At 38.5% G+C, this 24,510-nt stretch overlaps 1 protein-coding gene across 2 annotated transcripts in view; it reads right to left on the bottom strand.

Moving 5' to 3' along the window:
- The window catches only part of camsap2a (calmodulin regulated spectrin-associated protein family, member 2a), a 123,558-nt gene that overhangs the window by 7,725 nt on the left and 91,323 nt on the right, over window positions 1-24,510 (bottom strand). The window contains exons 8-17 of one of the 2 annotated variants that reach the window (XM_061883323.1): window positions 23,170-23,266; window positions 23,037-23,068; window positions 20,828-20,897; window positions 18,632-20,666; window positions 13,253-13,389; window positions 9,150-9,373; window positions 5,193-5,265; window positions 4,937-5,002; window positions 2,647-2,762; window positions 1,470-1,588 (exon numbers count right to left, since the gene is read on the bottom strand). In XM_061883323.1, coding sequence (XP_061739307.1) covers window positions 1,470-1,588; window positions 2,647-2,762; window positions 4,937-5,002; window positions 5,193-5,265; window positions 9,150-9,373; window positions 13,253-13,389; window positions 18,632-20,666; window positions 20,828-20,897; window positions 23,037-23,068; window positions 23,170-23,266 — 2,969 coding nt within the window. The remainder of the gene's footprint in view (window positions 1-1,469; window positions 1,589-2,646; window positions 2,763-4,936; window positions 5,003-5,192; window positions 5,266-9,149; window positions 9,374-13,252; window positions 13,390-18,631; window positions 20,667-20,827; window positions 20,898-23,036; window positions 23,069-23,169; window positions 23,267-24,510) is intronic. The other variant, XM_061883324.1, reaches the window with a different exon arrangement.

The following is a 24,510-nucleotide window of genomic DNA, read 5'->3' as shown; positions in this document are numbered from 1 at the left end:
ATGATGATTCCATGTGTCTACATTAAAACATTGTTATTCATACTGCATTAATATATGCTCATTTTAAACTTTCGCTATGTGGTAGGTTACTACGGACGTTATTTAATTCTGTTGTTGACTATTTTTTTCATACAGTGTTGATCTGGAAATGTTTGCCTCGGCATTTTGATGGTGTGGCCGTGTGGCACCGAACGGAGATGTTGACATGCGGAGTAAGCACTCTTCATTCTCTAGCAGGTGACTTTTCAAATGAAGCTACGTATTTCCCAACTAAAAAATAGGATATAAATTTATGAAAAAAATTAAACATGTTCAGTATTGTTTACTCATATTTGAAAATAGGAAATAATAATAATGTGTAGACACTGACATATTGCATGAAACAAGTGTGAAAATATTTACCTTCAAGGTAAATGTTACACCACTGACAATATTGTTTCAAGAGACTACATAAGAACTTAATATTACAAAATAGTATTATACACAAATTTACTTCAAATAAATTGTTAACTAGAATCAATAATGCGACTCTTTGAATTTCTGTAACGTCATAATATATTTTCACGTGGCTTTTTATTTTTAGAAAAAAACATTTATATTTCGCAAAGCAATAATTGGTTAATATTTAAAACAAACATGCATATTTCGCAAGCAAATATTTTTTAGCTAACCTCATTATTACTACCCTGTCTGCAACTGAAGTGAGTTGCTTGGGTGGATCTTTCCTCTTGATGTCTACGGCAGTTGTCGATGTAAACAAAGGATGAAGTCCGTAAGGTTTGCTCACTTTCGGTTGACAACCAAAAGTACCAGCTAGTGAAAAGTTTGTTTTCCTTGCTTCAAGTTGTTTAATATGTTTTTGGCGTTTCGCATGTACTTTCAAAGCCTTGAAACCTCGTGATCCATAGTCAATATTATCATGACACCACGTGCACAAAACCTTTCCGGGACAATCGATTTTCCGAATAAAATAGCCGAACAAAGTCGTAACTTCGTTCTTCTTAACAGTATCAGTGATTTCCCTTTCAATCCAGTCCCATCGAAACTTATTTTTGACATGTTATCAATTTCTTTTACTCGTGAAGCGTCCTTTCTCTCGAGAACCGACATCGTTTACATTTGGAAAATGGCGGTAATAACGTCATCATTCATAACAGATGTCCTGATTGGTCACAAGGAACTTATCGGCCAATCAACTACGGCGTAATATAAGTTATGTCTCGATTACAAAAGACGAATCGGCAAGTAAACGAATCTTGACTGAGGGTCAGGAAAAAAAAAACGGAAAAACGGAAGATAATTTTTTTTTTTTCCCCCGAGATTAAAAAAGACGGAATTCCGACTTTAGATGGAAAAATCACATGCCTGAATGTTTACAATATTCAGCATACATGACATTGTTGATTTGTGCAAACATTATTGCATGTCAGAGAGAAGTGATAAACAAATAATGTATCTTATGCAGTTACCTCCAGGATCTTGTTCTTCTGCCCCTCATTGACCTTGCCGGCGAGGCAGCAGTGGGCTAGCGCGTTCTGGATAATGTGCTTATTGGATTTGGCACTTGGCTCTTTGTAGAGCTTGGGTCCTGAACAGAAAAAGAAGAAAAGAAAGAACTTATAAGCAGCGTTTTCCATACATTCATTTATTTGTGGAGGACCACAAGCATAAGTAAGTATCAATTACACAAAGGAACTAGATGTCATTATGGTGTGCACAACAATAATAACAGAAAGTTAACACACATGGATTATAGGCAATAATAATAAGAACACATTTAACTAATAAGTGCCATTCAAAAAACCCAAGGACACTATAATAGGAGTGTCAAAAATATAGATTTTTGAATGAATCACGATTCTTACTTTTTTGATTCTTAATCGATTCCAAAAATCTAAAAAAAAATAAATATATATATATATATATATGTATATATATATATATATATTCTATCCGTCTGTCATCATATTGTTGATGGAGATGACCATATCTGCTGTACAGATTTACTAAAAATTATTGTGGGATACTTCTCTTGTTGCCTTATTTGTATTTGTAATTATTAAATGTTCGGGTAGAAATGTATTAAATAAAACCAAGTTTCTTATAGAACTTTTTCAGAGCTGTAATCTATTTTAAAAGAGGAATGTAGTTCATCATGGAAATGGCACCCAATGTTATTAAAAAACTATTTATTTTGAATCTAGAACCGTTTTGAATCGAGAATTGATTCTGAATTGAATCGTTACCCCCAAGAATCGAAGCGAAATAGAATCGTGTGGTTCCCACGGATTCACAGCCCTACTTCACAATTTACAGATAAAATAATTAGAAAGATAATGATACAACAACAAAGGATAACATCAACATTAAACCAATAAAGGACAGTGTTAAACAGGGACAATGATGTTGTATAGTGCCTCCTTTTTATCCTCATTTCACAAAAACATTGCAGTCTTGTGAAAAACCCTACATGAAAAACTACTTTGACGACCTTCACAACAAAAATGCGGATGTAGTAAAGTTGTAAACCACTGCACGCACAACATTCTGTAAACTGACCAAATTTCTAGAATGGAAATTCTGCTGCAGGGCCATGAGCACATTGCTCTTGTTGCTTTAAATAAGATACACAATTTGCCCACCAACCTGTGTACTCCGTGATGGACGTAACAGAAGAAGTGGTGGATCCATTTTCCCAGTCCTTCTCTCCATTCCTGCTACTGGAACGACTCGGGGACAGGAAGCCATCTGCAGAATCTGGCCTGAAATATACGTGAAACACAAATTATTGCATTTGTATCAACTTGTTTCACAAGCTGGTCTTGTTTCCTCCTCATCAATCGATTAAATTGATTAGAAATAAGCTTAGCTTTCTATTATGTTGCCGTGATCAATCGTTTAATGAGTGTACAGTGGTCCATCATTTGTGGCTGTTAATTGGTTTTCGACATGACTTTCCACGAAGAAAGAATTATTATTTATAAATAAAATATTTTCATAGCTAGAGTATAAAGCATTGTTTATAACCTACTAAATATGTTTTTAAAAATCAAAATAGCCCTCGAGACATTAAGTAACACCTTTTAGTCACCTTTGCACTCCTTTAATCCAATATATATTAATGCGACCAGAGCCTGAGTCGATCAGTGGACATGATACTTAACAGCATGCTCGGACTTGTTTTGTCTCCTCTTGTGGCCAATACGAATAAAGTGGTGATATTTTGAATTTATTTAGCAAATGTGCTTGAAAATGCTAAATTTAAGACCAAAAAAATTGTAGATTACACTTAGAAAAACAGACACACACACACACACACACACAAATATACATATATACAGTATATATATATATATATACACACACACACAATCATATACGTGTATATATATGTATGTATATAGATACGCACACACACACACACATATATACATATATATACACACACAGACACACACAATACATATACAGTATATATATAATATACTGTATATATATATATATATTCATATATATATATACACACACAGTCATATACGTGTATATGTATGTATATATATAAACACAAACACACACACAATATATACTTATACAGTATATATATACACTGTATATATATATATATATATATGTATATATATATATACACTCAATTGTATATATGTATGTATATAAAGACACACACACACATATATATATATATATATATATATATATATATATATATATACATACATACATACATATATATGTATATATATATATATATTTACACACACACACACACACACACACACACACACACACACACACACACACACACACACACACACACACACACACACACAGGGGTGTCAAAAACGTTTTTTTTTCCGAATCAATTCTTAATCTATTAAAAAAAAATAAAAACAATTGTTTGTTTTATTTAAATCATTGTTGATGTCGATGCCCATATCTGTTGTTCAGATTTACTTTAGAAAAGAGAAGTGTGGGATACTTCTCTTGTTGCCTTATTTGTATTTTATTGAACAAAACCAGTTTTCTTTTAAGTAATGTATACAAATTTATCACAGCTGTTTTGATTTTGAATCGAGAATCAATTCTAAATCGAATCCTTACTCCCAAGATTCGAATCGAGTGGTTCCCCCCAAAATTACAGTGTTTTATTTATATACATACATACATGTGTATATACGTATATATATATATATATATATATATATATATATATATATATATATATATATATATATATGTATATATATATATATATATATATATATATATATATATATATATATATATGTATATATATATATATATATATTATATCATATATATATATATATATATATATATATATATATAAGTGAAATGTCAATGTTGATTATGTTCATTTATCAATAAAAATGAATGAAGGTTTGCCGTTTTACCTCTCGATTATATGAAATAGTTAAATACTTGATTACTGAAACAATTCATAGCAGCATCTCTACTTACAGCAGTGCCTAAACTGCGCATTAATGCAGCAAGAATGCACAAAATAAAACAATAAAGATGCTGACTAGTGTGTAGTTGCATAAGGCCCTTAAGGCTGCTGGTTGAAAAGCAAAGCACAGGCTTGGCAGGTGGGAGGCATACGAATAAAAAGCCCAAAAAGTTATTTTGTATGTTTCTACATGTGAATCATATATGTTTAAGATGCTTGTTTCAAGCATATTCAATGTAATTCTACTGCAAGCAAGCTGAGGGCATGTTGGCAAACAAATACAGCAATCAGCTAAAACATACCGTCCAACATACAAGCGTACTGTGATGAGCAAAAATAAAGTGCTGTGCTCATTCAAGTCAAGGCCGGTGTGAGGAAAAAGTGCAGTGCAGGACTGGAGCAGGAACAACATGAAGCACCATAAGTCAGCACCAAACAGGAACTAACCTTCTCCTTCTCCGTTTAGGAGAGCTCAGAAAGCAGATGAGACTGCCAGAGGCTAAACTAGCACTTCTGGCATGTGTGATAGAGCAGGACAATGGAAGTAAAAGGAGGAGAATAGGCAAGAACACGAGAAATATGTTACAAATGTGTACTGTATTTATTGTATTAGTAAGTAGAACTAAAAGGTTACAGCACAGACCTATGAAACATTAAAAAAGCACAGATTGTTCTGTGCTTTAAGAAAAGTGCAGCAACTCACCTTTGCGCTCTCTTCTCCGAGTGTACACTGTCGCCGTCCCCCAGGTTGAGGGATGCCAAGGACAAGCTGGAAACTGAAAAGAGAAGTTATCATGAACCTTGATGCAAGACTAGATTTGGCACAGTGCGACACAGTTACAAGTGACAACCATGCATGACGACACCGCTGCTCTGTCCACAGCAATGCACTCTTAATAATCGGCCATGGATCAGTATCGGCTGATTTTTGTGAATAATCCCTTTAAATGCCAATCAAGAAGGCAAATCACTTTTAAGTAAATAAATAAATGGGTTGTACTTGTATAGCGCTTTTCTACCTTCAAGGTACTCAAAGCGCTTAACACTACTTCCACATTTACCCATTCACACACACATTCACACACTGATGGAGGGAGCTGCCATGCAAGGCGCCAACCAGCACCCATCAGGAGCAAGGGTGAAGTGTCTTGCTCAGGACACAACGGACGTGACGAGGTTGGTACTAGGTGGGGATTGAACCAGGGACCCTCGGGTTACGCACGGCCACTCTCCCACTGCGCCACGCAGTCCCTTACAGTGTATGTATTTCTAGTCCCCCTGCTGACAAACAACTAGCAACTGTGTGTCTCCATACACTGCTTAATTATGGCAAATAAACAGCATTTCTTAGTATCTTAAGTATAATCATCTAGTAACATTATCACTGTAGGATGAGGTTAAACATGATGCACACATGGAGCAGACATGATAATAGCACGCAAACCAATAACAACACCAATAAATAAGTGTTTAGTAAAAATTGAGAAGTGTGGATGGAACCGTGTTATAGCAGAAAGTAAGCAGATATTAACATGAGTAAAGAGCATAGATGTCAAACTCAAGGCTCGTCAATGTATGTGGCCCGCGAAAGCCTGGAAATAATGTGCATCAATAAACCATTTTATCATTTTTGCTAAATGTATTTGCTCTCTCAATTTTGACAGAAAAAAAAATGGACTGGATTCAATTGGATTACTTTTAAACTTGAATCATGTCTGATCATGAAACAAAATCTTCCAAGCATTTTGTGTTACCAAAAATCCCTGACTTATGATTTCAAAGGACATTATCCATCAATTTGTTAGAAAAGAATGTATATGAAAAATGCATAGATAATTGTGTAATAAGATCATGAGGCTGTACATTTACATTCATATATATTCACTGTCACAAATGGCCCTCTGAAGGGCAACCATAACTGTGACTAGGCCCTTCATTAAAATTAGTTTTACATCTCTGGTCTAGAGAGAGGAAGTGTCGATACAAAGAGTTCCATCAGAACACACACGTATGTATATATATATATATATATATATATATATATATATATATATATATATATATATATATATATATATATATATATATATATATATATGTCTTGATTGGATTATCCAGAGAATAGTGCTCGATACCGTGGTAGAGCGCAATGTGTAGGTGTGGGAAAAATCACAAGACTACTTCATCTCTACAGAACTGTTTCATGAGGGGTTCCCTCAATCATCAGGAGATTTTAATGGAGGCATTCACATACAATGGTTTATATAGGGCACAGAGTGGGTGGGTACAGGCAGGCGTAGGGTGTGGTGATTGGCTCATGTGTTACCTAGGAGGTGTTTCCGTCTGTGGCGGCATGTTGAAATGATTTCACTGCGCTTGTTGAGGGATGATAGATCTGGATAATATATAATAAACAGTTTCTCTATTAAGCATAGGTTGCATCTTTTATTACCACTTTTGTAAGGTGTGCTGGATGCAAGAATTTGCCATGTTATTGAATATTCATCATTATTGTCTTTGAGGTTCCAAATGTGTTTGCTGAGTTCTGTAGAATTCCGCAAAGTCTGGTTTCTAAAGGAGGCCTTGTGATTATTCCATCTTGTTTTGCACGCTCCTTCGGTTAATCCTACGTACGTGTCGGATGTGTTAATGTCCTTGCGTATTACCTTTGCTTGGTAAACGACTGATGTCTGTAAGCACCCTCCGTTGAGAGGGCAATCAGGTTTCTTGCGACAGTTACATTCCTTATTGGTTTCAGAGTCGTTTAGTCTATATATATATATATATATATATATATATATATATATATATATATATATATATATATATATATATATATATATATGTATTAGGGGTGTAACAGTACGTGTATTTGTATTGAACCGTTTCGGTACGGGGGTTTCGGTTCGGTACGAGGGTGTATCGAACGGGTTTGTAAACGAAAGTCTTAGCAAGCTGCTCTGCTTTCTGCCTCTGTCTGAGCGGTGGGCACCCAACATTGTCCCGCTCACACAACATTCTGATTGGTTACATACAAAGCCAATCAGAAGGGCGTATTCAGAGCGATGTAACAGCCAATCAGCAGTGCCTATTCAGAAAGCATGGAGTCAGTGCTCCGGCGTCGAGATGAGCAGATATGTGTTTAACAGGTGAGCAGCTGACATCGTACACTCCCCAAATTATAAAAAACACTTCCTAGTCACAACTATTACAAACATCACTATGAGCCCGTTGACCTTCTAGAAACTTAAACTGCAGCTCAGCTTGCCCATAGTTGAGGTGAAGGCTAATTAGCTTTTAGTGTTACGTTATCTCATTTTGCTGTGTATGTATGTGCGTGTGTGTGTGTGCGTGTGTTTGTGTGTGGGTGTGCATGTGTGTGTGTGTATAATAAAAGTCAGCTACAGACTTCCCAAATGCTGTAATAAATTAAGAATGATGAGTTGACTTGAAACTGTTTAATGTTGCACTTTTTTATATGTAGAAGAAAAGTTTTGTCATTTTATTTAATCTGAGCAACAACTTGAGGAAGTTTAATGTGGATTAACGTGGGTAGAATTATCATAATGTTCCCAATGTTAAAAGAATAAAGCCATTGTTTACAAATTTGGTAAATAAATAACCCAAAAATGTATATTTTGCTGTTTTCTTACTGTACCGAAAATGAACCGAACCGTGACCTCTAAACCGAGGTACGTACCGAACCAAAATTTTTGTGTACCGTTACACCCGTAATATACACAGAGAGAGAGAGAGAGAAAGAGAGAGAGAGATACTAGAGGGGCGGCATAGCTCGGTTGGTAGAGTGGCCGTGCCAGCAACTTGAGGGTTGCAGGTTCGATTCCTGCTTGTGCCATCCTAGTTACTGCCGTTGTGTCCTTGGGCAAGACACTTTACCCACCTGCTCCCAGTGCCACCCACACTGGTTTAAATGTAACTTAGATATTGGGTTTCACTATGTAAAGCGCTTTGAGTCACTTGAGAAAAAGCGCTATATAAATATAATTCACTTCACTTCACTAGAGCGATTAGTCTTATACCGGTATTCCCAAAATATTATAAGGCAACAACCAGGTGATTTAAAAGAACAGTAGACATTAGTTTTTGCTTTTGTTAATTATTGTGCACTATTGACATTTTGCGTACAATTTTATGTAATAAAAGAGAACAATGAACTAGTTTAAATATTGTATTGATAATGGTAAACTAACTGTCAATAGCACTGACCATAAATAAACTGAGAAATGTACAATTATTGTATGTGGTTATCAGTAATGGTATCGGCTGATCTCGCTCATGGATGATTGGTATCAGAATCCATCCATCCATCCATTTTCTACCGCTTATTCCCCTTTTTGGGGTCGCGGTCAGAGTCGGCAGCACAAAATCCACTGTTGGTGCATTGCTCAAATGGTGTGTCTTGCTCAAGCCACTCAATTGCCATAACATTAAGTACAGAGTCAAATCACCACTGCAAACTACAACCACGATAATACACATAATATTGTACGACTAATTGTTAGTATTATAGTCTCTATATTTTATATCATTATACACTCCCTAAACAAGTGTCCAGTCAGGGTATACTTTTAACAAAGTTCACAGACATGGTTGCATACTTCGAAAATTGCAGAGGTCAGCTTGATCGCTCAATAGTTACCTGTGGCAGCTCGGACGGGAGTTTTTGGGGAGTCTAGGCTGTCCCGATGGCTTGACTTGGGCCGACCTCGTCTCTGTCTAGCGCTGCCTGCTGGTCGAGCCTTGATGACGGTGTCCATGTCCTCCATCAGCTTCAGCTGCTTCCGCCTGAGATATTCCTGCTTGATGAACTCCTTCCTTGCTTTGTCTTCCTCCTTCCTGATACGCTCCTCCTCCGCTTTCAACCTGAGGCCATAGAATGGAGCGTAAAGGGAGAAAGTATTTTTAAATAAATGGTAAATATACATATATATGTGTGTGTGTGTGTGTGTGTGTGTATATATATATATATATATATATATATATATATATATATATATATATATATATATATATATATATATATATGTATGGGTTATGGGACGCCGTGGAGCAGTTGGGAGAGTGGCCGTGTCAGCAAACGGAGGGTTCCTGGTTCAATCCCCAACTTCTACCAACCTTGTCACGTCTGTTGTGTCCTTGAGGAAGACACTGCAGCCTTTCTCCTCATGGGTTGTGGTTAGCGCCCCGCATGGCAGCTCCCGCCACCAGTGTGTGATTGGGTGAATGTGGAAATAGTGTCAAAGCCCTTTGAGTACCTTGAAGGTAGAAAAGCGCTATACAAGTATAACCCCATAAATCAGGTAGCCCGTAAGGACCAGATGAGTAGCCCACTGACCTGTTCTAAAAAATAGCTCAAATAGCAGCACTTACCAGTGAGCTGCCTCTATTTTAAAAAAATGTTTTATTTACTAGCAAGCTGGTTTCGCTTTGCTCGACAATAGAATTTGAAAATCCAAGAAAATATTTTAACGACCTGGTCTTCACTTGTTTAAATAAATTCATTTCTTTTTTTACTTTGCTTCTTATAACTTTTAGAAAGACAATTTTAGCGAAAAAATACAACCTTAAAAATTATTTTAGGATTTATAAACACATATTTACCTTTTTACCTTATAAATTCCTTCCTCTTCTTTCCTGAAAATTTAAATCAATGTTCAAATATATATTTTTTTATTTCAAAGAATAATAAAATAATTTTTATTTAATTCTTCATTTTAGCTTCTGTTTTTTGGACGAAGAATACAAGGAATATTTGTGAAATATTTCTTCAAACTTATTGTGATTAAAATTCCAAAACATTATTCTGGCAAATCTAGAACATCTTTAGAATCAAATTTAAATCTTATTTCAAAGTATTTTGAATTTCTTTTAAAATTTTTGTTCTGGAAAATCTAGAAGAAATAATGATTTGTCTTTGTTAGAAATATAGCTTGGTCCAATTTGTTATACATTCTAACAAAGTGCAGATTGGATTTTAACCTATTTAAAACATGTCATCAAAATTCTAAAATTAATCTTAATCAGGAAAAATTACTAATGATGTTCCATAAATTATTTTTTTTATTTTTTCAAAAAGATTTGAATTAGCTAGTTTTTCTTTTCTTTTTTTTTGGTTGAATTTTGAATTTTAAAGAGTCGAAATTGAAGATAAACTATGTTTCAAAATTTAATTTAAATTTTTTTTCCTGTTTTCTCCTCTTTTAAACCGTTAAATTAAGTGTAATTTTCATCATTTATTCTGTAGAAAAAAATCTTCCGTAAAAGGAAAAAAAATGTATGACGAATGACAGACAGAAATACCCATTTTTTTAAAATATATATATATATATATACATATATATATATAAATTGATTTATTAAAGGTAAATTGAGCAAATCGGCTATTTATGGCGATTTTAAAAAATGTGTTTCCAACTGGTAGCCCTTCGCATTAATCAGTACCCAAGAAGTAGCTCTTGGTTTCAAAAAGGTTGGTGACCCCTGCCATAAATGGTCTGTATTTAAATAGCGTTTTATTATACCTACACGTACCCAAAGCGTTTTATATTATACGTCACTTTCACCCATTCACACACAGATTCACACACTGATGGCGGAAGCGTTACCCACGACCTATAAGGAGCAGGGTGGGTGAAGTGTCTTGCCCAAGGACACAACGGCTTTGACTAAAATGGCGAAAGTTGGAATCGAATCAGGGCTTCGCGGTGGCAGAGGGGTTAGTGCGTCTGCCTCACAATACGAAGGTCCTGCAGTCCTGGGTTCAAATTCAGGCTCGGGATCTTTCTGTGTGGAGTTTGCATGTTCTCCCCGTGAATGCGTGGGTTCCCTCCGGGTACTCCGGCGTCCTCCCACTTCCAAAGACATGCACCTGGGGATAGGTTGATTGGCAACACTAAATTGGCCCTAGTGTGTGAATGTGAGTGTGAATGTTGTCTGTCTATCTGTGTTGGCCCTGCGATGAGGTGGCGACTTGTCCAGGGTGTACCCCGCCTTCCGCCCGATTGTAGCTGAGATAGGCGCCAGCGTCCCCCGCGACCCCAAAAGGGAATAAGCGGTAGAAAATGGATGGATGGATGGAATCGAATCGTATACCGTATTTATTATATTGTACAATATGGTAATTTTTTTGAGAAGTTATGTTTCACACTCTTTATATGGAGGGATTATTTGTTGTTCTTACAATTATATGTAACATACTGTAGATCAGGGGTCGGCAACCCGCGGCTCCGGAGCAGCATGCGGCTCTTTGATCACTCTGATGTGGCTCAGCTGCTAAATTGCCGACCCCAACGACTATTCCATGAGGTTTCCGGATTTTAGTGCCTCTCTCAGAAATCACCCAGGGATAACATTCTCAAATTTTCAAATGGACTACAATACTGAGGATGTGCAGTGATGGCAATGTCTTTGACCTCCTCTACAACATGTCGTCGTGCCCGCTTTTACATCACACGATATGCGTGTCGACTGGTCATTTTATGTTCAGTCTCTGTCAACACATGAAAGCGACTGCAACGCATACTTAGTCAACAGCCATACAGGTTACACTGAGGGTTGTAATATAAACAACTTTAACACGCTTACTAATATGCGCCACACTGTGAACCCACACCAAACAAGAATGACAAACACATTTTGGGAGAACATCGGCACTGTAACACAACATCAACACAAAAGAACAAATACCCAGAATTCCATGCATCCCTACTCTTCCGGGCTACATTAGCCCCAAACCCCGCCCACCTCAACCAACGCACGGAGGGGGTCGGGGGTTTAGGTGCTAGCGGGGTGTATAAGGTAGCCCGGAAAAGTGGGATGCATGGGATTCAGGGTATTTGTTATTTTGTATTTATGTTGTGTTACAGTGTCGATGTTCTCCCATAATGTGTTTGTCATTCTTGTTTGGTGTGGGTTCATAGTGTGGCGCATATTAGTAAGAGTGTTAAAGTTGTTTATATCACAACCCTCAATGTAACCTGTATGGCAATCGTTTGCGTGTGTCTGCAGAAGCCTCGTACGACATGTGACTGGGCTGGCAAGCTTATTGAACGTGTTGTAGAGGGCGTCAAAGGCAGCACCTTCATAGGTTGCCCTTATTATTGTTAATCGAGGGAAACTCCGCAAACATTTGCGAGAATAGTTGATCTGACGTTTGGTAGTCTCTTGGAATATTCGGGATGTTTGGTAAGTGTGATGTTGTCAAGCAGAATTCATAAAAAACTTGCGGGCCCCACTATCATTATAGTTTCATATTAAGGTGCGGGCCGCGTGTCTGAGACCCCTGGTTTATACATAGCACAAAGTTTAAAAAATTAACTCTGTATGCAGTGTTATTTCATTTTAAATTTCAAAAGAGTTTTGTGGCTCCCATTGTTTTCTTTATTTTGTGAAACGGGTCAAAATGGCTCTTTGAGTGGTAAAGGTTGCCGACCCCTGCTGTAGATTAAATTACATACATTATAATATTGGCCCTGCGATGAGGTGGCAACTTGTCCAGGGTGTACCCTGCCTTTTGCCCGATTGTAGCTGAGATAGGCGCCAGCGCCCCCCGCGACCCCAAAAAGGGAATAAGCAGTAGAAAATGGATGGATGGATGGATAATATTGTGTAGAACTCATGCTTGAATTTGAATAGATTTTTTTTTTATCAACACAAAAAAAGCAAGTCAGCTGTTATTTCAGCAGAGTCACTTTGAAGGAGTCTATTTTGGAAGGACATTTCTTTGATACAACAAAATCATACCGAGCCTCCTCCTTCTTTTGCTCTAGCTCTGCCTCCTGCTGCATTTTCCTCTGCTGGCTTTCCTTCTCCCTCCTCATCCTCTTCTCCATCAGGGCCGCCCTCTTCTGAGCCATGTTGTCCTCTGCCTTTCCATCCTCCTAAAACAAGTGAAAAACAAACACATTAAACAATTGTTCAGTGAGAGTTTCATTCAAAATTGCTATCAAAAAAATAATATATCGGGGCTTCACATTTTTGGGACAATATGAGAAATTATGATAAATCCTATAAAATAGTTCAGAGTACTGATTAAAAAAAACACTCCAAATAGGTGAAATTACCAGTACTGGTGCTTTAGGTGGGTTAAGGTGAGTAGATCAATTACTCCACTTCCCTGACATGGTGTGCTGTAAACGGTCTGTCATGAACTTCCCATGAACGTATTGTAAAAAAAAAACATACATCTTCACTGTTTCAGATGAAGACTTTTCGTGTGCTATTTTCACCAAATGTTCCCCAAACATTGACACATCAAACCTTATTAGCCATCTCACATGCCAGCATCACTGCAAGAGTGTTAAAAAAGCCAAATACATCTGCTGCCAAGGAAGCTGCCCCAAAGGCCCAAAAATGGTCGCAAAAATGTTTACCAGACACGATCCAAAGGCTAAAGCGACCACTGATTTCATCATGGAAATAATGGTGCTGGATGACCATCACTGAAGTAATTTGCTTTTGTCACAATATATCTATAGGTACAGTATATCGTCAAATCCAATGCATAAAATTACATTTAAATCAACAACTAAAAAAATAATAGATATAAATAAGTTATTGGTATCAGTCTTGAGAAACAGAAGTTAATCGGTAGCAGTTTGAAAAACAAAATATTGTGCATCCACAAATTGTTTTTAATTTGGCCTATTTATTAGTGTTGTCTAATTAAAAAAAAAATGTTTTTTTTAGCACATACTGAAACAAACATACTTTTATTATTGTCAGATCAATTAGTAAATAAAGAAGCAACACCATATAAGATCCCTTTCTGCCATTCTAGGGCATATCTAGAAACTACTCAATCCTAACACATTAATAAGGCAGGATACGACTTTAATTGTTTCTGCGACGCAGCTCGAAAACCTGTATTGTGAAATCGTGTCAACATTTGAAATCTATTCAAATCAATTTATTCCGTGGTTGGCCTCCCAAAACACCACAATTTTAACATGCAACATGCTTTTAAAAAAATTAATTAAGTTAAGCAATAATGTATAAAAAACAATAAAATAGAATGAACTATAAACAACTACAGTAGCACTGACCTTCATAGTCACCTACTTTGTTTCCATGGTTGGAAAAACAAAGATGTCAATCTCTAGCTGTAAGTTGTTGCTGGCATATATGACCGAATCTTGCAGGGTTCACTGTGACATTTGCTACGCCAACGCGGTATAGTTCGGTTGGTGCCAGCAACTTCATGGTTGCAGGTTCGATCCCCGCTTCCGCCATCCTAGTCACTGCCGTTGTGTCCTTGGGCAAGAAACTTTACCCACCTGCTCCCAGTGCCACCCACACTGGTTAAAATGTCAAAATTAGATATTGGGTTTCACTATGTAAAGCGCTTTGAGTCACTAGAGAAAAAGCGCTATATAAATATAATTCACTTCACTTCACAACAAGTGGTGTGGGGAGGTGGCCTGAACCTAAAAAGCTGACACAGCTCGTGTGCCAAATAACTCGTAAGTTAGGGCCCTCGTATCCAGAAGAACCACTATATACTAGGGGTGTAACGGTACACACAAATTTCGGTTCGGTACGTACCTCGGTTCAGAGGTCACGGTTCGGTTCATTTTCGGTACAGTAAGAAAAAAACAAAACATACATTTTTTGATTACTTATTTAACAAATTTGCTAAATCTTCCACCAAAAATAATTTTCTTAGTGGAATATCTGATTTGAAGTAATCGGAAACTTGGATAGGTCAATAATTCATAATAACATTGATTTTGATTCAATATTGTGTTTTAAACAATGACAGTTTGAAAAAAAAAAACAGTTTTGTTTTATTAGTAAACTTTGCAAGTTTTTCTAAATTACATTTAGCCTTTAAGATTTTTTATTTCACTTTTGTTTATGTTTTTGTTTATTTTAATAGTTTTTTTTAGAATGTGCCGTGGGCCTTTAAAACATTAGCTGTGTGCCGCAAATGGCCTCCGGGGCACACTTTTGAAACCCCTGCTATAGCTAATAAAAAATAAAGTCTGATTAATCAAAGGATAAAAAGCAGAGCCTGGCGACGCATGCACGTTTATCATAACTCTCTCGCTCTCTCTCTGTCTCTGCCCCGCCCTCACGAATGTTAACGCTGTGTGCACCACTTTTTTTTTTTTTTCAACCCCTTCTTAACCCTGAACGTACATTGAAAATACATACAACCATAACTTAAAATGCCGGACATTCGAAGCATTTAAGAAACTCCACCTGGACAGCTCCGCAAAGAGGACATATCCCGTGAAAAGAGGAGGTGTGGTCAGTCTATCATAGCCCAGTCGTTGCTAGCATGCCGTGTGTTGTTGTTTTTTTGATTGATTGAAACTTGTATTAGTAGATTGCACAGTACAGTACATATTCCGTACAATTGACCGCTAAATGGTAATACCCGAATAAGTTTTTCAACTTGTTTAAGTCGGGGTTCACGTAAATTAATTCATGGTGCCTCAGTGTGCATGGTTTACACAACGTGCGGTGCGCTACTTATATGTCCGTGTCGTTCGGTTCACCTGCGAACCGAACCGAAAACCCCGTACCGAAACGGTTCAATACAAATACACGTACTGTTATACCCCTACTATATACTATAAAAGTTTCAAAACCACACATGTCAAACTCAAGGACCGGGTGTCAAAGATGCCCCGCCACTTCATTTCATGTGGTCTGCAAAAGCCTGGAATTAAAATGCGTCTTTTCTAAGAAAAAATGTACTGTATTTTTCGGACTATACTCTATGTCGCAGTTTTTTTCATAGTTTGGCCGTGGGTGCGACATATACTCCGGAGCGACTTATGTGTGAGATTATTAACACATTACCGTAAAATATCAAACAATATTATTCATCTCATTCGCGGAAGAGACGAAGAAAATGTCAGCAATCGTCACACACACGTCAGCAATCGTCACATCCACGTCAACCAATAAGAATTCGGCAGGGAAGAGTCATGGCAGAAGTGCATTGTGGGTCATGGAATGCTAACTGCTATATGCTATATTCTACTGCCGTAGCTATTAAAATGGATTGTTTCATCCTTGGCGGTAACTTACTAAAACTGAGAAGGGCTGAATAAAAAGGGCACCGAAAAGGAAATCATGTACTGCAGATTACAAGGTGGACGTAGTGAAATATGCAGCGGAAAATGACAAGAGGAAGTGGCGCATACCTTTGGAGTTGGCAGAGTTGTTTAGAAGTGACATCGAGGAAGAAGATTTCATCGGATTTATCGATTAGGAGTGACAGATTGTTTGGTAAACATATAGCATGTTCTATATGTTATAGTTATTTGAATGACTCTTACCATAATATGTTACGTTAACATACCAGGCACCTTCTCAGTTAGTTATTTATGCGTCATATAACATACTTATTCAACCTGTTGTTTACTATTATTTATTTATTTTAAATTGCCTTTCAAATGTGTATTCTTGGTGTTGGATTTTATTAAATAAATTTCCCCCAAAAATGCGACTTATACTCCAGTGCGACTTATATATGTTTTTTTCCTTCTTTATTATGCATTTTCGGCCGGTGCGACTTATACTCCGGAGCGATTTATAATCCGAAAAATACAGTATTCAACTTTCCATTTTGACATAAAAAAATACATATATATTTACATACATATACAGTACATATATTTATCTACAATTTTGATTTTAGGGTAACATTCTAGCTGAGATAGGTTACAGTGCCACCCGCGACCCCGAAGGGAATAGGTGGTAGAAAAATGGATGGATGGATGGATTTTGTCAGTTTTTTTACTGTAAAAATCTACTTTTTTTTTTTACAGTGTACATAAAAAATAAATATAATAATTAAATAATTGTGTATTAATATCAAGAGGCAATTTATATGTATATATATATATTATTAAGTTACAAGCAGTCCTCTGAGGGCAAATTTTCTTCAACTAAACAGCTCCAAAACTGAAGCCATTCTGGTCGGCACCCCACATCAGACTCAGTCGTACACCATCACCAGCATCACCTTCTCCGGCCACGACATTCACCTCTCACCCTCAGTCACTAATCTGGGTGTTAAAATGGACCCTCACCTGACCTTTGAAGCTCAAATCAAACAACTGTGCAAGACCTGCTTCTACCACCTCAGGAACATTGCAAAACTCCGACCCTCACTCACTCTCTCTGATGCCGAGAGGCTCGTCCATGCCTTTGTCTCCTCCAGGCTCGACTACTGCAACACACTTCTTGTCAGGATCCCCAGCAAGAACATCCAGAAGCTGCAGTACATACAAAATAGTGCTGCAAGGATCCTGATGAGTGCGGAAACAGGACCACATCACACCAACTCTCAAATCCCTTCACTGGCTGCCTGTTCCATTCAGGATTGAATTCAAAATCCCCCTACTAACCCACCAGTGCCTCCATGGAAATGCCCCCCTATACTTCAAGGAACTTCTCACCCCCAAATCCTCCACACGACACCTCCGCTCCATACAGGCTAACCTCCACCAACCTCCACGGACAAAGCTTCGAACAATGGGAGACCGGGCTTTCTGCTCCGCTGCTCCCAGTCTGTGGAACGCTCTCCCTGACAACCTGAGGGCACCTCAGACTGTGGATGCTTTTAAAAAAGGCTTAAAAACCCATCTTTTTAAAAACGCCTTTCTATAGACATGCATGCTGGTTGTAGCCTTTGGGCTGTTTCTAGTTTTATATTTTATTTATTTTTTATTATTACTATTTTTCTTTTTTTTTTTTTTACACTGTGGCACTTTGAGGTTGTTTGCTCAACGTAAAGTGCTTTTTACAAAAAAATCTATTATTATTATTATAAGGCAGCCATAACTGCTATTATGGCCCACAATGAAAACCAGTTTGACACACATGTCAATATTGGCTTCATTTAGATTCTTTATTTCTGGTGAACATCCTTATGTATCCATGTTACTTCCCTACAACCACATCTCCACAACTGTGCTTGAATTATTTAAATCAGACCCAGTTTTGTGACCTACATGGAAGCCTGCGCTGCTGCTGCTGGTTAAGTAAGCGGTCTTCTCAATGCGTAAACAGCAAGATCCTTGTGTTTCCTGAATCATTTATGTCATAACCAGACATACTGACAGGATTTCAGTTGAGTTATACTGAGTATAAACATGAGCTGACCTTGAAGAAGAAGCCACGACAGATCCTCTGTTCATCCTCCACGTCATCCACACCTCCAAGCTCCAACTCTATGCTGTCATCAAGTGGCAGGTCTTCCAGCGGCTTCACGACCGACAGAGAAACCTCAATTAAGTTGCTCTTGACTTCCGGCAGCATGGGGATCTCTGTCGGGGCCACCGTGAAGGTCTCAACCACTGGGTGGGCCAGAACTTCAGAGAGTGACGACCGTGCAGGGTTAATAACTACGCCTACAGTTTCCACTTCAATGGTGTTGCCGTGGGCGGGAGTTTCTAGCTCCTGGTTTTGAGTCTTTGAGCCTTCCTGTGTTTGCTCCTCTTTAGGAGATGCACTACTAAGCTCCTTGTCTGGGGAGGGGAGCGAATCCGTTTGCTTGTTGGCTGACTCAGAACTGGAAGCTGCTGGCTTCTCCCCCATGTAAACAAAGGCTGTGGTGGGACTAGGGGAGAATCGTCGCAGCCTGGGGATGCTATCTACAGACTGAGGGGCGGTGAGGACGCGGTTGTAGGGGGCCAACTTGAGTTCAGTGGGACGAACGGTGCGAGGGTTGCGAAAATGGAAGGAAGCGGATTTGCGCTTGATGCTGGTTGGAGAGCGGTGGGCCGGCCGAGGGGAGTCTGCCGGGGAAGAGGGTCCTGATGATCGGGTGACAGCACCGCCTCGGCTGTATTTTTGAGGTGAGGGGTTTGCGTGAGAGGGAGGAATGACCCAAGCCTGATGTTGCTGCTCTCTCATGGCCATGATGACTTCCTGCTGCTGAGCCAGCCGCTGCATCTCGGTCTGGAGGAAGGCTAAAGAATGGTTGAGTTTATCAATGGATCGCGTATACTCGGTGAGATCTGCCTCAGTGAGCTGGGCATGGCCTTGCCCGCCCTCCTCAGCGCCACCAGGCGACTTTGGCCAACAGGAGCTCGTATTGCTTTGCTCCGCACCGTCAGGGGTGTCCGCACTGCTTCGACCACGCCTCAGGATGGGACTCACAGTCTTGCCTTCACCATCAACTTTGCCTCCTTCATCACCTCCGCTTGCTGCTCCGTCCCCTTTTCTTTTCACCACATTAAGGAAGGCAGAGTGACCCATCTTTTGCCGGTGCCTGGTAAAAGCCGCCTCCACCTTCTTCTTTTGCGCTTCAATGGCTTTCCTTTTCTCCTCCAATCGCATCCTCAGATGAACCATCTCTGTTGCCATGACTTGAGCGGGGTCATTGCGGGGAAGATGGACAGGTAACGGTTTACTAGGACCGGTTGGGGTTTTTTGATGAATGGGGCTGTGTTCAGGTGTTGGAGCCCAAGAAACTGATAATGGCAGACCTAAATCTGAACCTTCAGGTGTAGTTTTTAGGGAGCTGCTGCTCTCCCGCCCTGAGTCAGATGCCGATGGAATTACTTTTTTCATCTTCTGCTCAGCAAAGTTGGTCATCCTCAGTGCGGAGGGGGATTTGCTCTGACTGCTTGGGCAAGGGCTGGGTGTATCCACATCCAGGTCCATGTTTACAGAGCAGTCTTTCAGTGAGGAATCCTCATCCAGCATGTCTTCTGTATGAATGTGGACACCTGTGTCAACCTCTGTGGTGTCTGTCAGGCTCCCTTTAGAGTCTAACTCGGACACTGCTTCCAAGCTAGCAATGCCAGAGCCAAGGTCCGGGCTATGTAAGAAGAAACCATTGTTGATACCTTCCACGGGTGGCCTGCTTGGGCTGTGAATAATCTGGAGGGCTTCTTCCACAGAGGGAGTGGTTGCTTTGACTCTGCTAGATCTATTACAGTAGGTCAGCCTGTCAGGCTCCATACCCGCTAAGCTGTCTGGGCAACCCTCCTCCTCGATGCCAACACCTTGGCCATTCACTGGCTGGAAGGACAGGTTCCGCTTCATCCCAGAAGGTAGTTGGTGCACCTTGAAACCAGAACCGTCATCAGTGCTGACAGACCTGACCATACCACGTGTGGCGGAATGAGGTGCAGGAGCGCTTTCATCTTTGTCGAAAGGGATGTCGAAGGATACTCCATACGGCCCGGGCCTGAGAAACACAAAGGCATGTTAAAAAAAGTCATCTCTCTGACAAACTTAAACTTGAAAAACAATTTGTAGTCATAATCCTACAATCAAAAATTAATTATCCTAAAAACATATTTTTAAGGTACAGTGAGGGGTAAAATGTTGAGACAGTACAATACTGACCTTTTCTCTTTTGGCCATGTACCAATGTTACTCTCAACAAAAGACATTGACGTTGACTTCTTCATTTCACCTGAACAAAAAGGGACAAAAATGGATGGATGAAAAACCACAATCAACATTACACATGTTAAAACTGCAGAAACAGTGGAACCTCGATTTTCATTGTAAAAACTTTCAAATTTACGAAGCACAGACTCAATGAAAATATGCTTTGATGTTCAAACTTTGTCTCAGTGTAAAAACGTCTCATTCAGCCATTGTGTGCGTCGCAGCGCAGAAGGCTGATTGATTATTTGATGCTTGATTGTCAGCTCAGTGATGCAGGTGTTAGCTACTGTGCTCAGCCTCATTTTGTGTGGTTTTTTTTACATGTTTTTTGTAGCCTTTTTACAGCATTTTTGAAGTTTTGCTAAATCAGTATGAGTCCAAAAAAGGCTGTGGACAATCGATGTGTGGTTTGAAACATTCAGGAAGTAACCCCGGGGGGAGGGGGGGGGGGGGGGGGGGGGGGGGGTTAACTGACAAAGTAAACTAGATTTTATGTTTTACTCTTAATCACTGTAGCGAACTGACTGTTAAAGTTACAGGGGAACATTATCACCAGACCTATGTAAGCGTCAATATATACCTTTGATGGTGCAGAAAAAAGACCATATATTTTTTTAACCGATTTCCGAACTCTAAATGGGTGAATTTTGGCGAATTAAACGCCTTTCTGTTTAAGGCTCTTTTGGCTATGACGTCAGAACGTGACGTCACCGAGGTAATTCAGCCGCCATTTTCTTTTTCAACACATTGCAAACACCGGGTCTCAGCTCTGTTATTTTCCGTTTTTTCGAATATTTTTTGGAACCTTGGAGACATCATGCCTCGTCGGTGTGTTGTCAGAGGGTGTAACAACACTAACAGGGAGGGATTCAAGTTGCACCGAAGATGCGAAAGTGGCAAGAAATCTGCCGCCGGACCCCCATTGAATGTGCCGGAGTGTCTGCACATTTTACCGGCGATGACAGACATGGCACAGAGATGTATGGATAACCTGCAGATGCATTTGCAATGATAAAGTCAATGGAAATCACAAAGGTGAGTTTTGTTGATGTTGTTGACTTATGTGCTAATCAGACATATTTGGTCGCGGTGTGACTGCCAGCTAATCGATGCCAACATGCTATGCTAATCGATGCTAACATGCTATTTACCGGCGGTGCTAAAGCAGACATGGCACAGAGATGTATGGATAACCTGCAGATGCATTTGCAACTATATTATGTTTCCTTCCACTCACATATAATGCGAAAAAAACACTTACCAATCGAAGGATTTAAGTTGCTCCAGTGTCACAAGATGCGAAAGACCTGATCGTTTGGTCCGCACATTTTACCGGCGATGCTAACGCAGCTATTCGGCCATGCTATGGCTATGAATAGCATCAATAGCTATTAGCTCAATAGCTTCAGTTTCTTCTTCAATACTTTCATACTCCGACAATTCGTTTCAAAACATGCGTAATCTGTTGAATCGCTTAAGCCGCTGAAATCCGAGTCTGAATCCGAGCTAATGTCGCTATATCTTGCTGTGCGAATTATTCGCCATTGTTTATTTACATTGGCAGCACTGTGTGACCTCACAGGAAAATGAACAGTGGCTTTGAGAGAGCGAAAATAAGGCACTTTAAAGCTTTTTTTAGGGATATTCCGGGACCGGTAAAATTTTGAAAAAAAATTCAAAAAATACAACAAGCCACTGGGAACTGATTTTTATTGTTTTTAACCCTTTTGAAATGGTGATAATGTTCCCCTTTAAGGACCTTTGTAATTTCAAACTTAGTGCACCACAAGGCAGTTGATAAAGTGTGTGAGAATGTGCTTGTCGGCGTTAATGAGGACAGTTCAGCGAGTTGAACTATCACCCCCTTGTAAGGTTTGTTTGATATACAGTACTGTATATTGCTTTATATTGTGTTCAAAATAAACCCTTTTTTCTAAAAGATGAACTTCTGTCAGATGAACTTCTGTCAGAGCTGGAACCAATGTTTTTATTGTTTGTTATGGAGAAATTTGCTTCAATATACAAACTTTTCCATAAACAATTAAGACGGCAAATTAAGGTTCCACTGTACTTTGTTATTTCTAGTGCCTTTGTGCATGTAACTACACTGTAGTGTAGGTCAAAATATCAGCCCTCCGAATGATACTAAGGTTATTAATACCTGAATTTCGAGGTTGAGGTCTCAGCGGCAAACTATAAAGAAAAGAAGAAAACTTTAAGAATGTATTGTAATTAACAACAAACTGTATATTGATGACTGATTGGTACAGTTTTAAAATTTTTGACTATCATACCTTGGTCTTTCAGGACTGGGGGGTCTTTCCATGAAGCTCCTTTTAGTTGCTTTAGAAATTGGGATGGCTGGGATATTCTTCAATATGGATGAGGGCTCTGAAAGAAAACAAATTAAATGTCTTAACTGTGTAGTGGACAACAACCAATATGCTGAGTTAGTTTCAATTATCATTCATGGAATGATATTTGAAAACATGCCAATAAGCCCTTTAGAAACATTAAAGATAAGCTGACTCAATTTAAGATATTGAATATATTGTATTTTACATCTTCTCAGCTGTTTAGAATTGGTGTAGTAGATAGCAAGTTATGTACAAAGTTTCGGGCAGTTGAGGGAACTCTTGTTCATTTATTGTGGGAATGTCAGAGAATATAAGAGCTATGGTTGAAAACAACAAAAGAAGCAATCACATTCCTTGATATAAACATCCCAATGACATTGCAATCGTATTCTTGGGGATCTCCATCAATTTAGTAATGTGTCATCAAAGAGTAAAAATGCATTTCTTTCAATATGCATAATAACAAAACGGGTAATATTTTAAAAAAAAATTGATAAATGTTGATAGTCCAACTCATACTGACTGGTATACACAAGGTATAGAGATGATATCAGTAGAAAAAACTGCATTTAGTTGAGATAATAATGAGTCATATATTGGAATATGGGATCCATTATTGAAATTTGTTTTAAGTATTAAATGAACCAAAATATGAACTATTGTATCTTTGTGTAAAATATTGGACACAGCGTGTTGTCCATTTTATGAGATGCGATGCATTGTTAATTTTTTTTATTTGTATTTTTTTTTGTATTAACGTTTTTAATGATAATGTCAATGAGGGATTTTTAATCACTGATATTTTGAAATTGTTACTAATATTGATAATATTTATTTTTGTTTCACTACTTTTGGATTGTACCGTGTCGTGTTTGTGTGTCCTCAATTGCTCTGTTTATTGCTATTCTGAGTGTTGCTGGGTCAGGTTTGGTTTTGGGATTTGACTGCATTATTATGTATTGTTTTGTTGGATTGATTAATACATTTATTTAAAAAAAAAAAAAAAGAAATTGGAATCGCTGGGATATTCTTCAATATGGATGAGGGCTCTGAAAGAAAACAGATTAAATGTCTAAACTGTGTAGTGGAGAACAACCAATATGCTGAGTTAGTTTCAATTGTTTACATTCCACAAAGAATATTGTATGCTAGAGGAATGTCCAGAAAATATAAGGACTCTTTGATTCGGTTTGCCGGACGATCAACCAGCATGTTTATCCTGTGGCGATTCCTTCGTCCAGAGTAAAGTTGTGGTAGGATAACTCGTGGCTGCCTTCA

The sequence above is a fragment of the Nerophis ophidion genome, linkage group LG22 (assembly GCF_033978795.1).
Source record: "Nerophis ophidion isolate RoL-2023_Sa linkage group LG22, RoL_Noph_v1.0, whole genome shotgun sequence".
NCBI lineage: Eukaryota > Metazoa > Chordata > Actinopteri > Syngnathiformes > Syngnathidae > Nerophis > Nerophis ophidion.
This window is presented reverse-complemented; position numbering and strand designations above follow the sequence as displayed.